General features: G+C 44.0%; 1 protein-coding gene across 3 annotated transcripts in view; it reads right to left on the reverse strand.

Moving 5' to 3' along the window:
• The window catches only part of LOC137426955 (myosin-10), a 169,285-nt gene that overhangs the window by 30,160 nt on the left and 120,654 nt on the right, over positions 1-18,471 (reverse strand). For all 3 annotated transcript variants that reach the window (XR_013623590.1, XM_068116014.2, XM_068116013.2), the window contains exons 16-25: positions 16,361-16,554; positions 9,734-9,855; positions 9,370-9,439; positions 9,094-9,254; positions 4,774-4,882; positions 4,481-4,612; positions 4,156-4,362; positions 3,851-3,988; positions 3,028-3,151; positions 2,361-2,532 (exon numbers count right to left, since the gene is read on the reverse strand). Coding sequence is in view for 2 of the 3 variants with exons in the window: in XM_068116014.2 (XP_067972115.2) it covers positions 2,361-2,532; positions 3,028-3,151; positions 3,851-3,988; positions 4,156-4,362; positions 4,481-4,612; positions 4,774-4,882; positions 9,094-9,254; positions 9,370-9,439; positions 9,734-9,855; positions 16,361-16,554 (1,429 nt within the window). In the remaining variant the exon portion in view is untranslated. The remainder of the gene's footprint in view (positions 1-2,360; positions 2,533-3,027; positions 3,152-3,850; positions 3,989-4,155; positions 4,363-4,480; positions 4,613-4,773; positions 4,883-9,093; positions 9,255-9,369; positions 9,440-9,733; positions 9,856-16,360; positions 16,555-18,471) is intronic.

Below are 18,471 nucleotides of genomic sequence, written 5' to 3' on the forward strand. Positions count from 1 at the left end.
CAGGAAAAGGCTGCAACATAACAAAATGTGAAAAAAGTGAAGGGGTCTGAATACTTTCTGAATGCACTGTATCTTAAGCATTTGATGTTTGATTATTTTTTGATAATTCGACATTTGAACCACCCTGATCTCCAAACTCTCTGCCAATGGCATCCAAGGCCATCTCCACTCATGGACCACTGACTCATCCACTTCCGTAGTCAGTGTGTAACTCTTAACAGGATCATCTCCTCTCCCTGTCAAGGCTGCAGTGCCCCCAAAGCAGTCAAGGACCCAGTCTTGTTCCTCATCTTCATCAATGATCTTTCTGATTCTCTGGAAAAACCTGCCTATCTTTTTGCCGGTGATTTCAGCCTCTGCCGTATCATTTCTCACCTTCAGACAGGCAGGCACAAGCAGCTTCTTTCCTCTCTGTAGACATTGATATTGTTATGTCAGTGGGGTAGCAATATGTAGAGCCAGGTAGATCTGTGTAGGTAGGTATTCGTCTGTGGCGGTAAGGAATCTGCCCTGTAATAAGTTTCATGTGTAGGTGTTTTGTCGGTTAAGAGTATACCTGTGAGCATACCAGGATGTTCGAGTGATAAGTAGCGCAGGGATTAAAGAGTAGCGCCCCTGTGTGTCACACCTGGTAGCTAAACCTTTGTCCCTTATGGCAATGCACACCAACATAGACATGTAGTTAGGTCCCTAGCGCAACACTAAATAATTCCCTTCCCTGACATGACTTTGAAAGACGAACAGGCAAGGAAACCAGGCCAGGACACCGCCGATGATGGCCGCCGCCAACTACATCTCCGGCAGGCCTAGAACACCATGAGCTATCACCAGGCTACAGGGAACGAGTGTTGGGTTCCCGCGATAGGCGCGAACCTCCAGCCAACGGGCATGTGGAGGGCACTGATTGGGTGGCGCGCCAAGGCTGACGTCACCGCGGCAAGGTTATAAAAAGGACGTGCTTGGCTCGTGGGGGAGCAGAGCGAACTTGGACTTGGCTCATAGCATGCAGTCGCACTTGCGCCCTCTCCCCTATTTTGCCGTTCTTCTTGGTTCTGAGTTCGTGCTCATGTTGGAGATCGACCTCGTGTGGAGCTCGCTGGCCTGCGTTGGACGCGTGGTGCTGTTGGTGCGTTGGACGCGTGGTGCTTGGTGCACGGACCTCGTGAGCAGCGAGAGGCTTGGAGCGAGGCCTGGTGGTGCTCGGAGGCGGAAGGAGAGGGCCGCGTGGGACGTCGGCAGACCCGACTACAAGACTGCAGACAGATAAGCTCGCACCCCACCTTCCCCAATTACACGACGAACGTGTTCTTTTATTAATTCATAATCCCTCATCTGTATCCGAAGTCTGTGTGTGTGGGATCCCAAATTAGGAATTAGGTTTATCGTCGCGTTTCCCTGTCCCGATTCTTATTACAATAAATCCTTGTATTATTTTGCTGTACATACTTGAACGCAGTTTCCTGTGCGATTGATTTAATAGGTACGGCTGCAGGGCTCTCGCTCCCCCCCCCCCCCCCCCCTCCTCCATCCCGCACGCTTTGGTGTAGCTTTTTGTTTTCCGGAGTCCACCATTGAGTTTTCGCCTCAGGGGCTAAGGCCTTCGCGATCGGCTTCCGTGACAGTCTGATTTTAATCAAAGACGGTCGCGCGACAATATTACCAGCAGCTGTTCCAACACTTTGAATATGTCTTTGAACACTGACAAATCCCACACTCTCTCCGAAAGGAGCATCTGGCAAACCCTCTCAAATCCCATCCATTTCCCCCAAACAAACCACTTGAAGAGGTTAAATCATTGAAATGTTTGGGCCTCACCATCAGCTATGATCTTTCTTGGGCAGATCATATTTCCAAGATTGCCTCCAAAGCCAGCTGCCAATTCTACATCCTTCACCATGCAAGGTGTTTCCTTAGCCAATCAGAACTTTTGACAACCTACAAGACCTTGATTTGCAGCTAGATGGAGTACTGCTCTCCCCTTTCGGCCGGCACCCCTGCCTCATACCTAGCCCTTCTTGATGTCATAGAAATTTAATTCCTCACCCTGCCTGTGAGATACCAGGATATAACAGTTTGTAGCTGAGCCGAGATTCAAACCCAGGCTAGAGGGCTCAGAGGCGAGTGTGCGTACCTCTAGGCTATCCTGTCACCCTAGCAATTATTTGTCAAAGAGGGCGACAGATTTGACAATATTTAGAGAACAAACATCAAGAAGAGTGAACCAAATTGCAGGACGCATTTATCAACGGCGACACGGGAGCGTGAGAAGTAAATTTTCAAAAAATGAAACAGGAGAGCAGTCAGATAAACAGAGAAGATATGTCATTCTGACACAAAGACATTTTGCATTAAATACATACCTTGCAATGGCCATTTGCAGTTCCTGTTCCTTCTTGGCGAGTTCTGCCCTCAGAGCCTCGATCTGCTGCTGAAGCTCCAACAGCTGGTCTTGAAGGTCTGACGTCTCACCTTCCAACTTGCGCTTCACCTTCTCCAGCTCCTGCCGGGTTTTCTCCTCTTTCTTGAGACGATCTTAAAGTTGTGTACAAGTAACACCATTGGTCTGCTACATTAGTAGGTCCGTTACAATTTGGTACTTGGTAATTCTCACATTTCTGATTCAACAACAACGTCCATGAAGACTTAGGGTGCACAAGCTGCGGGACACAAACACGCAATGCTAAGTCCATTGTTTCACTCAAATAACTTGTTGAAAAAGCCCAACAAACTACAACCAGAAAGCAATGCCGCACAGCCTACAATGGTGCTGACGAAAAAGGCTCGTGTCTGTTTGCGTCGGAGGACAACATTAATTAACAGATTTTATGAATGAAAATTTCCGAAGAGCACGTTAGCCGCTATGGGAAATGAGGTGCAGCTCACGTTTAAAGCTCTTCTCTTCTAATGTATCAAGTTGGCCATATACTCCGTTGTCCACGGTGGATAACACACTCTTATCAACATTTAGTTGTCAAAATCAATCGATTCTCAACGGCCTACTTCATCAAGTTCATACAAGGTCATCACCTTCAACATCGGTGATGATCGTCTCCTGCTTTGTCTTGAGTTTGGTTAGGTTCTTCACTTTATCTTCTTCTTCAGCTAGTTGTGTGGTGATCACTTGAATCCTGTCGTCCATTTGCACCTTTTCCTGCGATGGTGAAAAATATCCAGCAGGTGCATGTTCATCGTTATCCCGACAAAGGTACGTTTCAAATCCTTATCTTTGTGCGGAACCATTTGTCCTTTTCCCACCTTGTTTTTTTTTTGTTTTTTTGGTATACTGAATCGAGGCTCGTGAAAGAGCTGACATTTACTTCACAAACAAATCAACCAGACAAACAAAATATATAAAAAGAGGGAGCGGAAGACGAGAATGGGAAGCACACAAACACTTGAGAGCACACAACATTTAAGAGCAGGGAGATGTGTGGAAGGGAGAGGGCTTGGGGGGAGGAGGCGTGGGAAGGGGGGGGGGGGGGGTGGGAGAAGTATAAAACACAAGGACACCAAGGACTTCCAGGACAGAAGTTGGTATTTCAAAAAGTGGAATTGGGGTGAAATTATCGGGGATAGAAAAGATATTTCTTTCTAGATATTTCTAGAATATCTAGAATAGAAATAGAAATTTCTAGAATAGAAAAGATATTTCTAGAAAAAAAAGACACCTGGGCCAAACTACCAATAACCGGCAACACGATGCATGTACATTGGGTACGGTGTTGACCTATGGTGTGGATTTAACTTTACCATGTCCGTATTACATTGTCAGCAAAAAGCAAGTTGGCTCATGAATGATCTTCAGGGTGGGGTAATTTTCCAGAAGATACAATGATTCTGATCATCTTACTTTGTTCAATTTAGTCAACTGGTCATCATAGACAATCAGTTCATCCTCCATTTTATTCATCTTGGCATCATTCTGTGCCTTCTCCAGTTGCAGCTTCTGCCGAGCAGTTTCCTCTTCCTCCAGCTGGTCCTCGAGATCCTGAAGACACAGAGAAATCACAGTCTGTTCTATATGCTGGAAGACACGAGTAAACCACCTGAACCACCTGACATGCTCAACAGACATTGCATCATATTCCAGGCATGTTTACTGCTCACGAGGTTCTACAGGATTATGACACCTTGGATGTTTGAATCAGTGCTCGCCTGGATATTAAGATCCATCTTCTTCTTCTCTTTCTGAAGCTGCAGAACTTGCTCCTCCTCTTCCTCCATGCGTGACTCCAGCTCATGAAGGATATCCTCTAATTCGTTCTTCTTGGCCTCCAAGCGAACACGAATTTCCTCGGCCTCAGCACACATCTCTATCTCAGCTTGCAGCTGCTCAGCCAAAACTTGTTTTTCTTCAAGAATCTGGAGTGAACAACAAGCAAATTCTACTTCATATATGCACAGCTGAGGCAGTTGTTTTGTTGTTTGCAACTTGGTCTTTAACCGTCCTTCGTGGAGCTATGTGATGTGCAAATCTTGCCTCGTTATGCTGCTGCTGCAGAGACTTTAAGTCCTTCTGCACAAAGGTGTGTTGCTCCAAAGCCGTTTGCAGTTCATCTTGTTTTAGTTGCATCTCCTCTTCCTGTCTTGTTACCTGCAGCAGTGGCTTCACCTGCCATCGTTGACAAGAAAAGCGTACACCAATCAACGTTAAAGGCGTGTCGTCAATTCCTTGTTTTACGACTTTACTATTAAATGTCCATATGAGAGATAAAGGAAGAAGTGGAAGGTTTATATCATGAAAGGAATGCACAAATGTCACGCTCCTCATACCTTTGTGAATAGCTTCCACCATTGCCAGTTGCGGAGCTTGAGATAGGCCGCGCAGTTCCTCTGCAGAATCTTGAGGGCACACATTTGCTGCAGTTTTCGAGCATAAGCTCTGGTGAGCAGAACACAATAGTGGGTTAAAATTTTGGAAGTGGACTAATTGTAACAGCCTCACTTATCCTGCATATTCGCAGTCGACTTTGGTCTGTGTTGTTGTTTTGAAACACGTATCTGCAAAAAAAACAAAAACCAAATACAATCGGATGCCGACATATGCGGGGGATACGTTCCTGGAAAATGCGGCGAAAGTCGGAACCGCAAATGTGGGGGCATTGTTTCAATGGGAAAAGGGCTGATATGTTCCCGGCAGTTCGTGGTTCACAGAAAATCTGCAATTGTCGATGAAAATCCCATGAATGGCAAGGAAAATCCCAGTTCACAGTGTGAATGGTGGGATATCCCACAAAGCTCATTTATAACGCGGCAAAAAATACTTTTTATGTGGTGCTAAAAGCTGTGAAAGCGTGAAGGGCAGGGCCGTGAATGTAGAAGCAGGTCCAGGCATGCTTTTTCCAGGCATGTTCAGTGTCCTTGTGTTTTATACTTCTCCCACCCCCCCCCCCTCTCACACCTCCCCCGCCCCCAAGCCCTCCCACAGATCTCCTAATGTCCCTGCTCTCAAATGTTGTGTTTGTGTGCTTCCCTTCTCTCCCCATCTTGTCTACCGCTCCCCTTATTATATGTTTTATGTCGGTTTGACTTTTTGTGTGATAAATGTTTGCTCTTTCACGAGCCTCGATCCTGTATACAAAAAAAAAGAAAAAGAAAAAAAGAAAGTCACAAATTATCAACTGCGAATATGCGGAACCTTACGGATGTTGAGATCAGGAGTGTCGGGGTCCGACTATAATTGCATTTTTATTTTTAACTCATAAGGACGATGAAGGAATTAATAATTATTTGATTATAATCAAATGAAGATGAAGGAATGATTATAATCATTCAAACATAGCGGCTTATGACTTTCATTCAAATTTTCGATTTTGAGCAGAATCCTTTTTTCACGAGTATATGAAACATTCCTCATCACGACAATCATAATGGCAAATCTGACAATAACACCAATATGGCACAAGCACTAACATATTGGTGCCGACCCTGAATTGTAGCATTGGCGGTAATATTAGCCGAGACAAAGGCAGGAAGAGACGATGTTATCGGCAGTAACATAAATCTTCATCATAAACCAAAGGCAGCACTGGCATACCAATGGTGAGTACAGCAGTGGCAAAAATACCAATATAAGCTTGACAAAAACATCAGTTGTGAGATATAAGAACTAACATGAATGATGGCATAACATCTCGGGGAGGGTTGGGGGCGATGGCACAAATATAAACTGTTTACAGCAATTGCAAAAACACCAACATAGTAAGGGAAACATATGAAAATCTGTTAACTAAATTGTTACCAAAAATTTTCTTGACCAATATGTTTGTAAAGGTGTGTAATAACATGTGTTAAAATGTTGAAGGTCAACTCCCGTGGGAAACCCAGACAAAAAGCTGTTGAATTCGGGTACCGAAAAATTATTTTCGAGAATTTTTATTTTTTTAAATCGGCCCTTAAGTAACTTATGAGGGGTCAAATAAGGGTTTTTCATGATTCTGAGTTGATTGTTAACATTTATATTTCACCACAGACACTCCTTTGTGGAAAAATAATTTCTAAATATATCTCATTTTCTACTTTGCAGGACATGGAGTCTAGCAATATGGATGAAGACGTTACTCCACCTGTGCTCAATTGCTTCATCTGTGCACGCTCGGATACACCAGCTGAAAGGCTCATACAGGCAACTCCAAAGGGATACTCAACTTTATTGAAACAAGCAGAAACTGTCGAAAATGTTACTGTTGTGGAACGTATGAAGGAGGCTCAAAAGGAAGGAAAACTGAGGTACCACCAGAAGTGTAAAAATGATCTATACAACAACTTTGTTGCAACCACCAAGAAGTCAGCTCAAGCATCAAAGGCAGAGAAAGAGTCATCAAAGTTGAAGAGAAGACGCACTACTTGTGAGTTCAGTTCATCAACTGGCTGCAGTTCTAGAAGATCACAGTCAGTTGACCTCCTGTATAAGGATGTATGCATTCTTTGCAACCAACCAGCCCAGCTCTACAAAAATAATCCAGCACAAGCTAGAAAGAAATACAGAGTGCCAGATAATTTGACTGCAGATACACTGAAGGCAAGCTTGCTGAAGACAGCACGGAGTCGCGGGGATGACTGGGGCACTGAAGTCACTGGATGCCTGGAAGGGATCAACGACTTGGTAGCAGAAGAAACACTGTACCATTTGCGATGCAAACTTATGTTTGCGAGAGGTGACAGTTTGTCCAAGACTGATGAGGAAGGAAAAAGGAAGAGAGGACAGAGGAGTATTGATGAGGAGCGAGAGGCAGTTTTTATTGAATTCTGCGAATGGTTAGACTCAGAATTAGAGCATGGGGTAATGAACATGGACCAAGTCCATGAAAAGCTGCAGGAGTTTGATCAGTCACCAGAGAAGAGCCTTTCTTATTCAAAGCATTGGCTAAAGATAAAACTTCTAGAGAAATACGAAGACACCTTGTATTTCACAACACAGGAAAGAAGGGCAGATGTACTCTGTCTCAAAGATGGCACCGACAATATTCTGCGAGCGCATCATGCTAATCTTGACCATGGAGATGAGAAGACTCAGATCATAAAGACGGCACTCAAGTTCATATCCAATGATATTGCCTTGATTGATTTAGGTCCAAAGTCATACCCCACCACACACAGTATGACTGACATCGATAGTCAGCTGACACTTGTTCCTGCAAGCCTTCAGATGTTCTTGAGACCGATTGTCAAGACAGACGAAAGAGTTGCCGTTTGGGGGCAGAATTTTATTAAGGCCTGTCGACCGCCGTCTGGAGTATTGCCACACCAAATGGGGCTTGCCATACAACTTGATCATAGATTTGGGTCAAAATGGATGCTCAACAAGTTCCACCGGCTGGGATACACTGAGTCTTACACGGAGACACAAAACTACAAATACTGCTTCCTTAATAGTAGGAGTGGAGATGATGTTCCAGATACTTCTGGTACTCTTGACACCATTGTGGAGGAAACCGATGAACAGATCAATGATAAGGTTGCGGTTGATGCTGCGCTTGAGGATCAATCAGTGATGACAGCCAAAGTGCCAGCCAGTGAAAGTGAATTGTCAAGTAATGATCAGGTGATCTTTATGGAGGTTGGGGAAACAAACAATGCAGTCACTCAGTTTGTTGGAGACAATATAGATTTAAACATTGTCTCTATTCACGGAAACACTCCCTTTCACTCAATGGGTTGGATCGAAGTCACCTCTCCGGCACCACCTTTGCCAGATCCACAGACAACAGCAGCTTTCCCCCGGGTGAAGTTGAAGGCACTCGACAAAGCTAAGATCCTGAGAGGAACTGAAGTAAAGATTATTCCATTTACGAACAGGAAACAGATAGGAACGAACGCGATCATGGACAATAGGTGTGCATGGGTATGAGCCAGTTCCAACACTGGACCCCACGGCTCCTGAGGAGCTATTGCAGTTCACGAGCTGTAATTGTCATGGAGATTGCAGCAACCGGCGATGCAGCTGCAAGAAGAATGGGGTCACGTGCATCTCGGCCTGTGGAGTCTGTAATGGCATTACATGCAGAAACTGCAGTCATGATGTTGTTGAGTCTGAAGAAGACATAGACAATGACTGTTGAAACTTCTGACATTGTGAATGAGAAATAACTCTTGAGTATTATATATGTATGTGAAATAAAAGCTACTTTGTGTGTAAATGTAAAAGTGAAAATATAAATGTTAACAATCAACTCAGAATCATGAAAAACCCTTATTTGACCCCTCATAAGTTACTTAAGGGCCGATTTAAAAAAATAAAAATTCTCGAAAAAAAATTTTCGGTACCCGAATTCAACAGCTTTTTTTCTGGGTTTCCCACGGGAGTTGAACTTCAACATTTTAACACATGTTATTACACACCTTTACAAACATATTGGCGAAGAAATATTTTGGTGACAATTTAGTTAACAGATTTGTGAAATATCTCATAAAATGCCCTTATTAACAGCAACAGGGTGATTAAACCAATTCTGTCATTAGCACTAACACCAAGTATGGTATAGGCAGCAAGATCGACTTTGACAATGGTCCCAACTTTACAGGTGACATGTTAAGTTAGCTGGATTACTGTTCGCATTTCATTGTGGATATTAAATATCAGGTAACACCTACTTGCGAGAAAGGTAGCCCCGGCACAAGGACTGGAAGGCAATGATAATATCAGTGATCTTTACATCTCGCTCCTCCTCGAGGTGCGCCAAGACTCCCGTGCGGAAGAACACTTTACTCTGCCCGACCCGGTAGAGGTTGGAATCAAGCTCCAGTGCATTGATCTGCCCGAGAGATATTGAAGAGTTCATAAACCAGTTAAAAAACATAAACATTGGTAAACATGCAGCAATGGCACAAAGTCCAGCAAGAACTGTGTTTGACAACGTTTTAGCATACCATGAGCTCGCAGGCCTGCTTGCCATCCATGAAACCTTTTGGGATAGCATTTGGGGTCAAGATCTCATAGCTATGGAAACAGAGCAACAGCAACAAATCAGTCTGATGTGCCGAAGGTCGAACCTCCGAATGCAAAAGATAGGCCTCATGATTCAGAGGGCAGAGAGCCTTGCGTCAAAATTCCATGTTATGTGGGATTGATTGGAACAGGAATATGGCAATTAGAGTTGGTTCCTTTTGTTCCCATAGTGCAGGCAGACACACATAACTGCTGAATCAAATACCTGCTCAATAATAATGTAAACATGCGTCATAAACATAGCTTCCACTAAGCATTATTTCCCTCTTCTCTCATCTTCCTCACCGCTGTCGAAACTCCTGAAAGATGATGCGGTTGGGAAATCCCTGTCTGCAGATTCGAATTCCCTCGAGAACACCATTACAGCACAGCTGGTCCAGTACCAGGTGACTGTCCAATTTCCCAGCCTGCATGCAGCACACCATCATGGATCATGCCCTGCTTGTGCTCTTATAGATTATGCAATGCCCTGTGACAGATTTCTGCCAAATGATAACTGCACACACATTTCTCAACACATCCTATTACAAACTAGAACGCCACTCAGTAGAGCGCATACTCCCGCCGTGGGTCAAGTTGGAATAATACGTTTTGTTTAACATCCCCTCTCCCCAAAAAAATTAATTGAAAAAGAAAGTAGGCCCTAAATGTCAGAGAATTTATTTGCATTTTTCTCGGAATTGGAGGAGAAAAACATCATTTAAGAATAAGAATAAAAGCTTTAATGCAGTAAAACAGAAAAAAACTTTCCCAAAAAAATTCCTGGATCCGGAATAATATCCTGAGCTTCACCATAAAACTAATCAATTCTTCCTTATCCCAAGGGCAATCATCCCACCAACTTTCATCCAAATCCGTTCAGAACTTTTCCAGATATCTTGTTCACAAACACACGAACACACGAACATACGAACACACACACACACACGGATGGACACGATCGAATGCGTTACTCCCTGGCGGGAGTAATAAACCTGAAAATCGCAGAGCCAGAACCAGAATTATTTATTTGGTCTGGGAAGCCCATGCGAGGTTTCTTCTTCTTCAGCCTCTCACAATGAATGTGATGCGATCTTTTAATATGCGATCTTTTTTTAAAAAGTCAGAATTTTTCCAAATCTGTTTTATTCGTTTGTTAATATACCTCAGCCATTGACAAATCTGGAATTATAATTTTATTTGAGGTTCAAATTAACCCGGGACATTGTGTCAAACGATGCCTGCAAGTCTGTACATGTGATAAAAGTCGAAGACTCTTCTTCTTCACACAATAACAACTTCTAGCTTCCAGACCGTACATCCAATCATCTTCAAATTTTGCACACTTGTTACTCTTCATGACTTCTACTGCAGTATGAAGCTTCACGTCGAGCAATGAAGTGGTTCAAGAGATATAAATGTTTTTATTATTTGCGTTTAATTAATGATATCTGCCAAACCACGTGACCTATCGCAAATTCCAAAAGGACGTTTTAGTAGATTGATATGCTGAACAGTTCTGTGAGGTTTCCCCTCGATTGGATCACAAATGAGGGAGGAGCTGGGTTTTAAAGGTTTGTGCTTAAAAACGTCATAACTCTGAAACCATGTGATGGATGACGTCATACTCGCTGACTTCTTTGTTCGTCATGGTTATGCGATTCTGCCTGCAAAGTTTGGCCTCGATCTGTTCAGGCGTTTTGGAGAAAATTGGATTTTCGTGTTTTTCACTCAACACAATATGGCGGCCGAACCACGTGACCGGTGACATCATAATTACCATTAAAACATTCTACAGACCGAGTCCCTCCTAAGGTGAAAATTTTCTCTCAATCGGTCCAATTATTGCAGGGAAAATGTTTTTTTAAAGTAAAACAGAAAAAAAAATTCCCCAAAAAAATTCCCCCAAAAAATTCCTGGATCCGGAATAATATCCTGAGCTTCACCAAAAACTAATCAATTCTTCCTTATCCCAAGGGCAATCATCCCACAAACTATCATCCAAATCCGTTTAGAACTTTTCCAGATATCTTGTTCACAAACACACGAACACACACACACACACACACACACACACACACACACACACACACACGGACACGAGCGAATGCATTAGTCCCTGGCGGGAGTAATTAAAGCCATTGCATTTTTCTGTGGAAAAATATCCGAGTAAAGTGGATGTTCATAGATGCTCTGAGTGAAGTGGGTATCTTAGCTCTTTCACGAGCCTCGATTCAGTATACAAAAAAAAAAAAAAAAAAAATGAATTGGCACATGATGATGTCAAAAGCAATCTCTTGCATGATTGTTATAAAGGATGCAATTAAACCCGGTGGGAGCAATAAAGGTCTTTGCACATACTGCATTGTGGGTGAACATAACCCGCATGTTGCACTCCATTGCAGCTGTGGTGCTTTGCTCTAACTGTTAATTTTACTCTTCTGGCTGGAGCTGGAGAGGATCACCTTTGTCTGGTGGCTCCGACTTCAAGAAGAAGCAGTCGATAATCCTACCCACTGCATTCCTTCTATTACGGAATAACTACAGACGGTGAACTCATGCAAAACCGCAAAGCTGCGCTCCTGGAGATTGCTTCTTTTTTTCATATTTTTTTCTTATAAAGATTCAGGTGTCCTGCTTCTACTTTCTGGAGACATACAACTCAACCCGAGTCCACCAATCTACATCTGTTCGACATGCAACATTAGAATCACCAACTGTCGCTAATTGGTTCACTGCACTAGATGGAGCAAATGGTTCCATCCCAAAATGCACAAATCTACCTTCATATAAAGATTACAGCTTTCAAGGGATCTGTGGATCTCCCATACAACACCTCTCTGCAGTCATTCAGTCCATCCCACAATCACAAACCAACACTGTTGGACCCCAACATTTGCGAGGGATACGTTCTTGGAAAATGCTGCAAACGACAAATCCGTGAATGTGGGGACAATGTTTCAATGGGAAAAGGGGGGATATGTTCCCAGCGGTTCGTGATTCATAAGGGAAAATCAGAAATACCGTGAAACACCACAAATACGCCCGCGAAAAACCGTGAAGCACAGGGCCACGAATGTTTGGACCGTGAATGTCGTGGTCCGACAGTACTCACCAATGCCTTCAAACTCTCCGACATCTTCCCAAATAACCCTTTCATCAGAAAGGATTGACCAGGCTATAGAGGTGGAGAAGGGCTCCTTACCCTCATCTACAAAAACATAATATTTTCCTACACAACTCCAGACACCCTCCAGCTGCTTCCTAACGACAATACTACCGAGTCTATCCGAGCCCTAAGGTAAGCCCTCCCCTGGACATATCAAGACCTTTCGATACAGTCTGGCATCCCGCCTTGCTCTCTAAATTGTCGGCATATGGAAACCAAGGCCAACTCCACTCTTGGATTACTGACTTCCTCAACTATTGCAGCCAATATGTGACTCTACACAGAATCCTCTCATTTCCTCTCCCTGTTAAGGCTGGAGTGCCCCAAGGCAGTGTTCTAGGCCCAGTTCTATTCCTGATCTTCATAAATGATCTCTCTAACTCAATGGAAAATCAATTTTATATATTTGCTGATGACTCCACCCTCTGCCATGACATCCCTAATCATTCTGACAGACAGGCAGCAGCTTCTTCCCTCTCTTCAGACCTTGACAACATCATAAACTGGTGAGGGAACCGCCTTTAGAGGCCATGCGGGGGTTGGCCTTTTTTCGGGCACCGTAGTCCCCTTTTTGAAGCAATGTTTTACGGCCGGACACCCTTCCTGCCGTCAACCTTGTTAGTCGCCTCTTGTGACACACAAGGAATTACCAGTGAACTGGTACTCAATTTGCCGACCTCGGAAGGTTGACAGGCTGAGTCAACCCCCCTGGCGTTAATTCAGCAATCAACCGGGATTCGAACCCAGGATCCTAGGATCCCAAGCCGGCACCCTAACCGCTAAGCCAACATCAGGTTGGTGAAACAATGCAATGCTAAGCCAACAACACCAGGTGAAACAATTGGAATATGTCTTTCAACCCTGATAAATCCTACACACACACTTTTTTTTGTCTTTCTCTTTCTCTTTCTCTTTCTCCTTCTCCTTCTCCTTCTCTTTCTCTTTCTCTTTCTCTTTCTCTTTCTCTTTCTCTTTCTCTTCTCTCTCTCTCTCTCTCTCTCTCTCTCTCTCTCTCTCTCTCTCTCTCTCTCTCTCTCTCTCTCCCTCTCGCAAACCCACCCATCTACTTTCTCAACAACCATCTTAAAGAGGTCCAGTCATTCAAACTCCTGTGTCTCACTATCAGCCATGATCTCTCTTGGGCAAGCCACACTTCAGCGTCGACCTCCAAAGCCAGCTACCGACTGGCATCCTCCATCGTGCAAGGTTCTTCCTTGGCACTACTGAACTCATATCCACCTACAAGGCTTTCTTTCATCTGCAGCTTCATGGAGTACAGCTCTCTCATCTGGGCTGGCTCCCCTACTTCACATCTTGCTCAGCTTGACACTGGAAACCAAGGCCTTCAAGATCATTAGAATCTCCTGTGAGGAAGCTGAGTCTATATTTAAGCTTATCATTTCACCATTGCAGACAAGTCGGTGGTCTCTCTGTCTTCTATCACCTCCTTTCTGGTCTTGCACCCTCAGCTCTTTCCTTGCTTTGTCTCTCCCCCACAGGTTTCTGCAGAGCCCACGTGATCCACAGTCAACCTCCTCTTCGTGAAACTGCCCAAATCCAAAACCACTGCTCACTTACACTTATTTGTTCCTCTTTTTCCCCACCTGTGGAACCAACTTCAATGCTCTCTTCAATCTCATTATTCCCTCCAGATCTTCCAGACAGCAGTTCACCACCATCGCAGATCATCCCCAATCATTAACCCCACCCAAATCCCTCCTCCTTCCAATGTTCCAGTTTTTCCTTCTTGAAGTTTCCTTCTCCATGCATGCGTCTTTTGAATCCTGTTTTTGCCTGTTCCGTCCTGATACATTCAGTTTGCTAGCTCTTCCACGAGCTTCGATTATGCATACAAAGAAAATTATAAAACCTCTTCATGACATTTAAAAAAAGAAAAAACGCTTCCAAAATGTATTTTTAAAAAGCCTCACTCTGCTTTTTACTCCATCAGGGACAACCCATTAGTTCTTCTTCTTCATCAAAATCTCTTTCTTTTCTCTTTGACAAGGCTTATTTCCCCAAAACCCCCTCACTTCCAAACGCTTCGTTCATCCAGCCTCCTCTTTCACTTAGAGAAAGAAATACTCTCAAACAAAAGGCAAACCTCAACCTTCACGACCAACAGCAAATTAGTTATTGAACAACACAATCACCACACTTATCAACAGCCAAAAAAACAGAAAAATTGAGAAACATACATCAGCAGTCTCCTAACCCTCACAAACAACTAGCAGCAATCGGACAACGTCATCAACAACTACTCTTCAATCAGTCACAAGCCCACCATTCCCAGAAACAGACCGATCACCTAAAGGCAAAACTATAACGGCACTCAGTAGAGAGCATACCTCAACCAGGGGAACAGTTTACATTTTGTATCCCAGAGTAGACCAGAAAATCACAACACAGAATCGCATTTAATCAAAATCATCCGTCCACAACTTTTTGAGATATCTTGTTCACAAACAAACAAACAAATGAAAAATCGGTCAGAGACCGAGGACTTGTCGGGATGATGAAGTTTTGTACTTGTCAAATTGTGACGTCATAATGGAGGCCTTGGCCCGAGAGAGTTAAAAATTGGGCACAGTCTATTCCAGGGCAAGACAAATATGTGTGTAAAGTTTGGCGATTCTACGTGCAACGGTGTAGACGTAGTACTGCGAACGAACAAACAGACAGACAGACAGACAGATGAAAAATCGGTCAGAGACTGAGGACTTGCCGAATGTACTTTTTTATCGGCCATTTTGAACAAATATGGCGGCCGAACCACGTGACCGATGACGTCATCATTTTTTTTTTTTCCCACCAGTTTATGCTGACATGGCGCTCAAGAAATTTCATCTTGATTGGATGAAGTTTTGTACTTGTCAAATTATGGCGTCATAATGGAGGCACCAATGCCATCATCATTAACATATTTTATTCCCCATGGAGAGTTCTTTACAATGAGCCATGTCTCAATTTTTTCTGTTCAGCATTTTTAGAGATATAGAGGTGCAAATTTTTTCGGTTTTTCCAAGATAGCGGCCGAACCACGTGACCGATGACGTCATCAATTGGGCTCAGTCTATTCCAGGGCAAGACAAATATGTGTGTAAAGTTTGGCGGTTCTACGTGCAACGGTGTAGACGTAGTACTGCGAACAAACAGACAGACAAACCAACCGATCAACATACTTGCCGGAATCTTTTCCGGCAAGTAACAAACAGACAGACAGACAGACAGGGGTGAAAACATAACCTCCATCCACCTTTCGTGACGGAGGTAATACATTGAAACTTGTTTGACAACTTTTTTGTCCCCCATGTGATGTTATAGTCGTCTTTTTACCTCCGCCACCGAAGGTTGTTTTCACCCCTGTTTCACAGTCTGTCTGTCTGTGAGCAGGATATCTCAAGAAGTTGTTGACGGATCCAAACGAAATTTGATGGACAGGTTGAGTGCGTGACAAGCACGAATTGACTCGGTTTTGGTGAAGATCCGGATGCTTTAACTTTCGATGTGATTTTTCACCATTGTGAGATCGAGCCGATACATAGCACAATGTTTCAAAACGTTTGGACGGCTACAAACCATAAACTGTTCAGCCTGTCGGTGGTATATGCTAGACCGAGTGCCATTTTAGTTACTTCTGTGAACCCCAACACTTTGCTATATTAAACTGAATTTTTATATTCAAGGCCCATGCAAGTGCATGAGTGAATTACATTTTCCAAGCATGCAATGCATCGTTGAGGCCTACACATTTATGAGCAGACCTTTTTCTCATGGTTGGGGATGATGCAGCGTACGAAGTTGGGATTGGTGCTGTGCAGGATGGACATCAGCTTGGAGAGCTGCTCCTTGTACAGTTGTCCCACCGTACGAAACATTCCCTTCTTGGTTTTGGATTTTCCGAAAGCTGTCTCGTTGCCCATACCAGCCACTTGGTTTAGGCCCACAATGCGGTCAACTGCATTTGCAACAGGATCAATGAATGGGGACAAAAGAAAATTATGGCAATCTCCAACCGTCATCAAAATATCACGTGAATTGTGGAATCGTGAACAAATAATTCAGGTAAATGCAGTTTGCGGTATATGCAGAGTTGATGGACTATGACTGGAAACAAGATAGTTGGTAGGAATCTGGAGTTTCCAAGTTATGAAGAAAAAACTTTTCCACACTTATCAACTTCAAATGATACCACAAATCTGCCAAAGTGCAACTGCTGGAGCTCAGTCGCATTAACATTGTAATAATTGGACAGTGTACTGTCGTCCTTAATCGTATGCAGCACATGGCTATGGGTTAGCATCAGTTCTCACAGGGGTGTGGCAATGCTGCTGATGCAGTGTCCCCTTCAGGTTAGGGCAGGAATATGGAATTTGTTCAGGGTGCTGGCAATAACTTGCCTACTTTTCACGAAAGACACCGTTGGAGGATCTTTAACGTCCACCAACTAATGCCGACAGATAAACGTCCACCTGAGGGACAGCACACACATCGATGTGTCACTAGGTCTGTGAAACACAGGATGACAGTTTATAGCTAGGCCTGGATTCGAAATAGGTGTGAACCGTTCAGAGACGAGTAAACATATCTGTAGGCTATGATGTCAACCAACGGAGTCCAGTGTCTTTTTATCATAGGAATGTCTCATGATTTATGAGGTCATTGTACATATTATGACATCGGACTACTTTGACATTGGGTGTGTGAAAGCTCCACACTCAGTGTTGCTCATAGTTGTGTCATACAGATGTGCACAGGTGACATGTACAGATGTGCACAGGTGGCATGTACAGATGTGCACAAGTGGAATGTACAGATGTGCACAGGTGGCATGTACAGATGTGCACAAGTGGAATGTACAGATGTGCACAGGTGGCATGTACAGATGTGCACAGGTGGCATATACAGATGTGCACAGGTGGCATGTACAGATGTGCACTGGTGGCATGTACAGATGTGCACAGGTGGCATGTACAGATGTCGACAGGTGGCATGTACAGATGTCTACACGTGGCATGTACAGATGTATACAGGTGGCATGTACAGTGGTGCACAGGTGGCATGTACAGATGTGCACAGGTGGCATGTACAGAAGTGTACAGGTGGCATGTACAGATGTATACAGGTGGCATGTGCAGATGTGTTCAAGTGGTTTGTACAGATGTGTCGAGGTGGCATGTACAGATGTGTACAGGTGGCATGTACAGATGTATACAGGTGGCATGTGCAGATGTGTACAAGTGGCATGTACAGATGTGTTCAAGTGGCATGTACAGATGTATCAAGGTGGCATGTACAGATGTGCACAGGTGGCATGTACAGATGTGCACAAGTGGAATGTACAGATGTGCACAGGTGGCATGTACAGATGTGCACAGGTGGCATATACAGATGTGCACAGGTGGCATGTACAGATGTGCACTGGTGGCATGTACAGATGTGCACAAGTGGAATGTACAGATGTGCACAGGTGGCATGTACAGATGTGCACAAGTGGAATGTACAGATGTGCACAGGTGGCATGTACAGATGTGCACAGGTGGCATGTACAGATGTGCACAGGTGGCATGTACAGATGTGCACAGGTGGCATGTACAGATGTGCACAGGTGGCATGTACAGATGTGCACAAGTGGAATGTACAGATGTGCACAGGTGGCATGTACAGATGTGCACAAGTGGAATGTACAGATGTGCACAGGTGGCATGTACAGATGCGCACAGGTGGCATATACAGATGTGCACAGGTGGCATGTACAGATGTGCACTGGTGGCATGTACAGATGTGCACAGGTGGCATGTACAGATGTCGACAGGTGGCATGTACAGATGTCTACACGTGGCATGTACAGATGTATACAGGTGGCATGTACAGT

The sequence above is a fragment of the Myxine glutinosa genome, chromosome 5 (assembly GCF_964187855.1).
Source record: "Myxine glutinosa chromosome 5, kmMyxGlut1.1, whole genome shotgun sequence".
NCBI classification, from domain to species: domain Eukaryota; kingdom Metazoa; phylum Chordata; class Myxini; order Myxiniformes; family Myxinidae; genus Myxine; species Myxine glutinosa.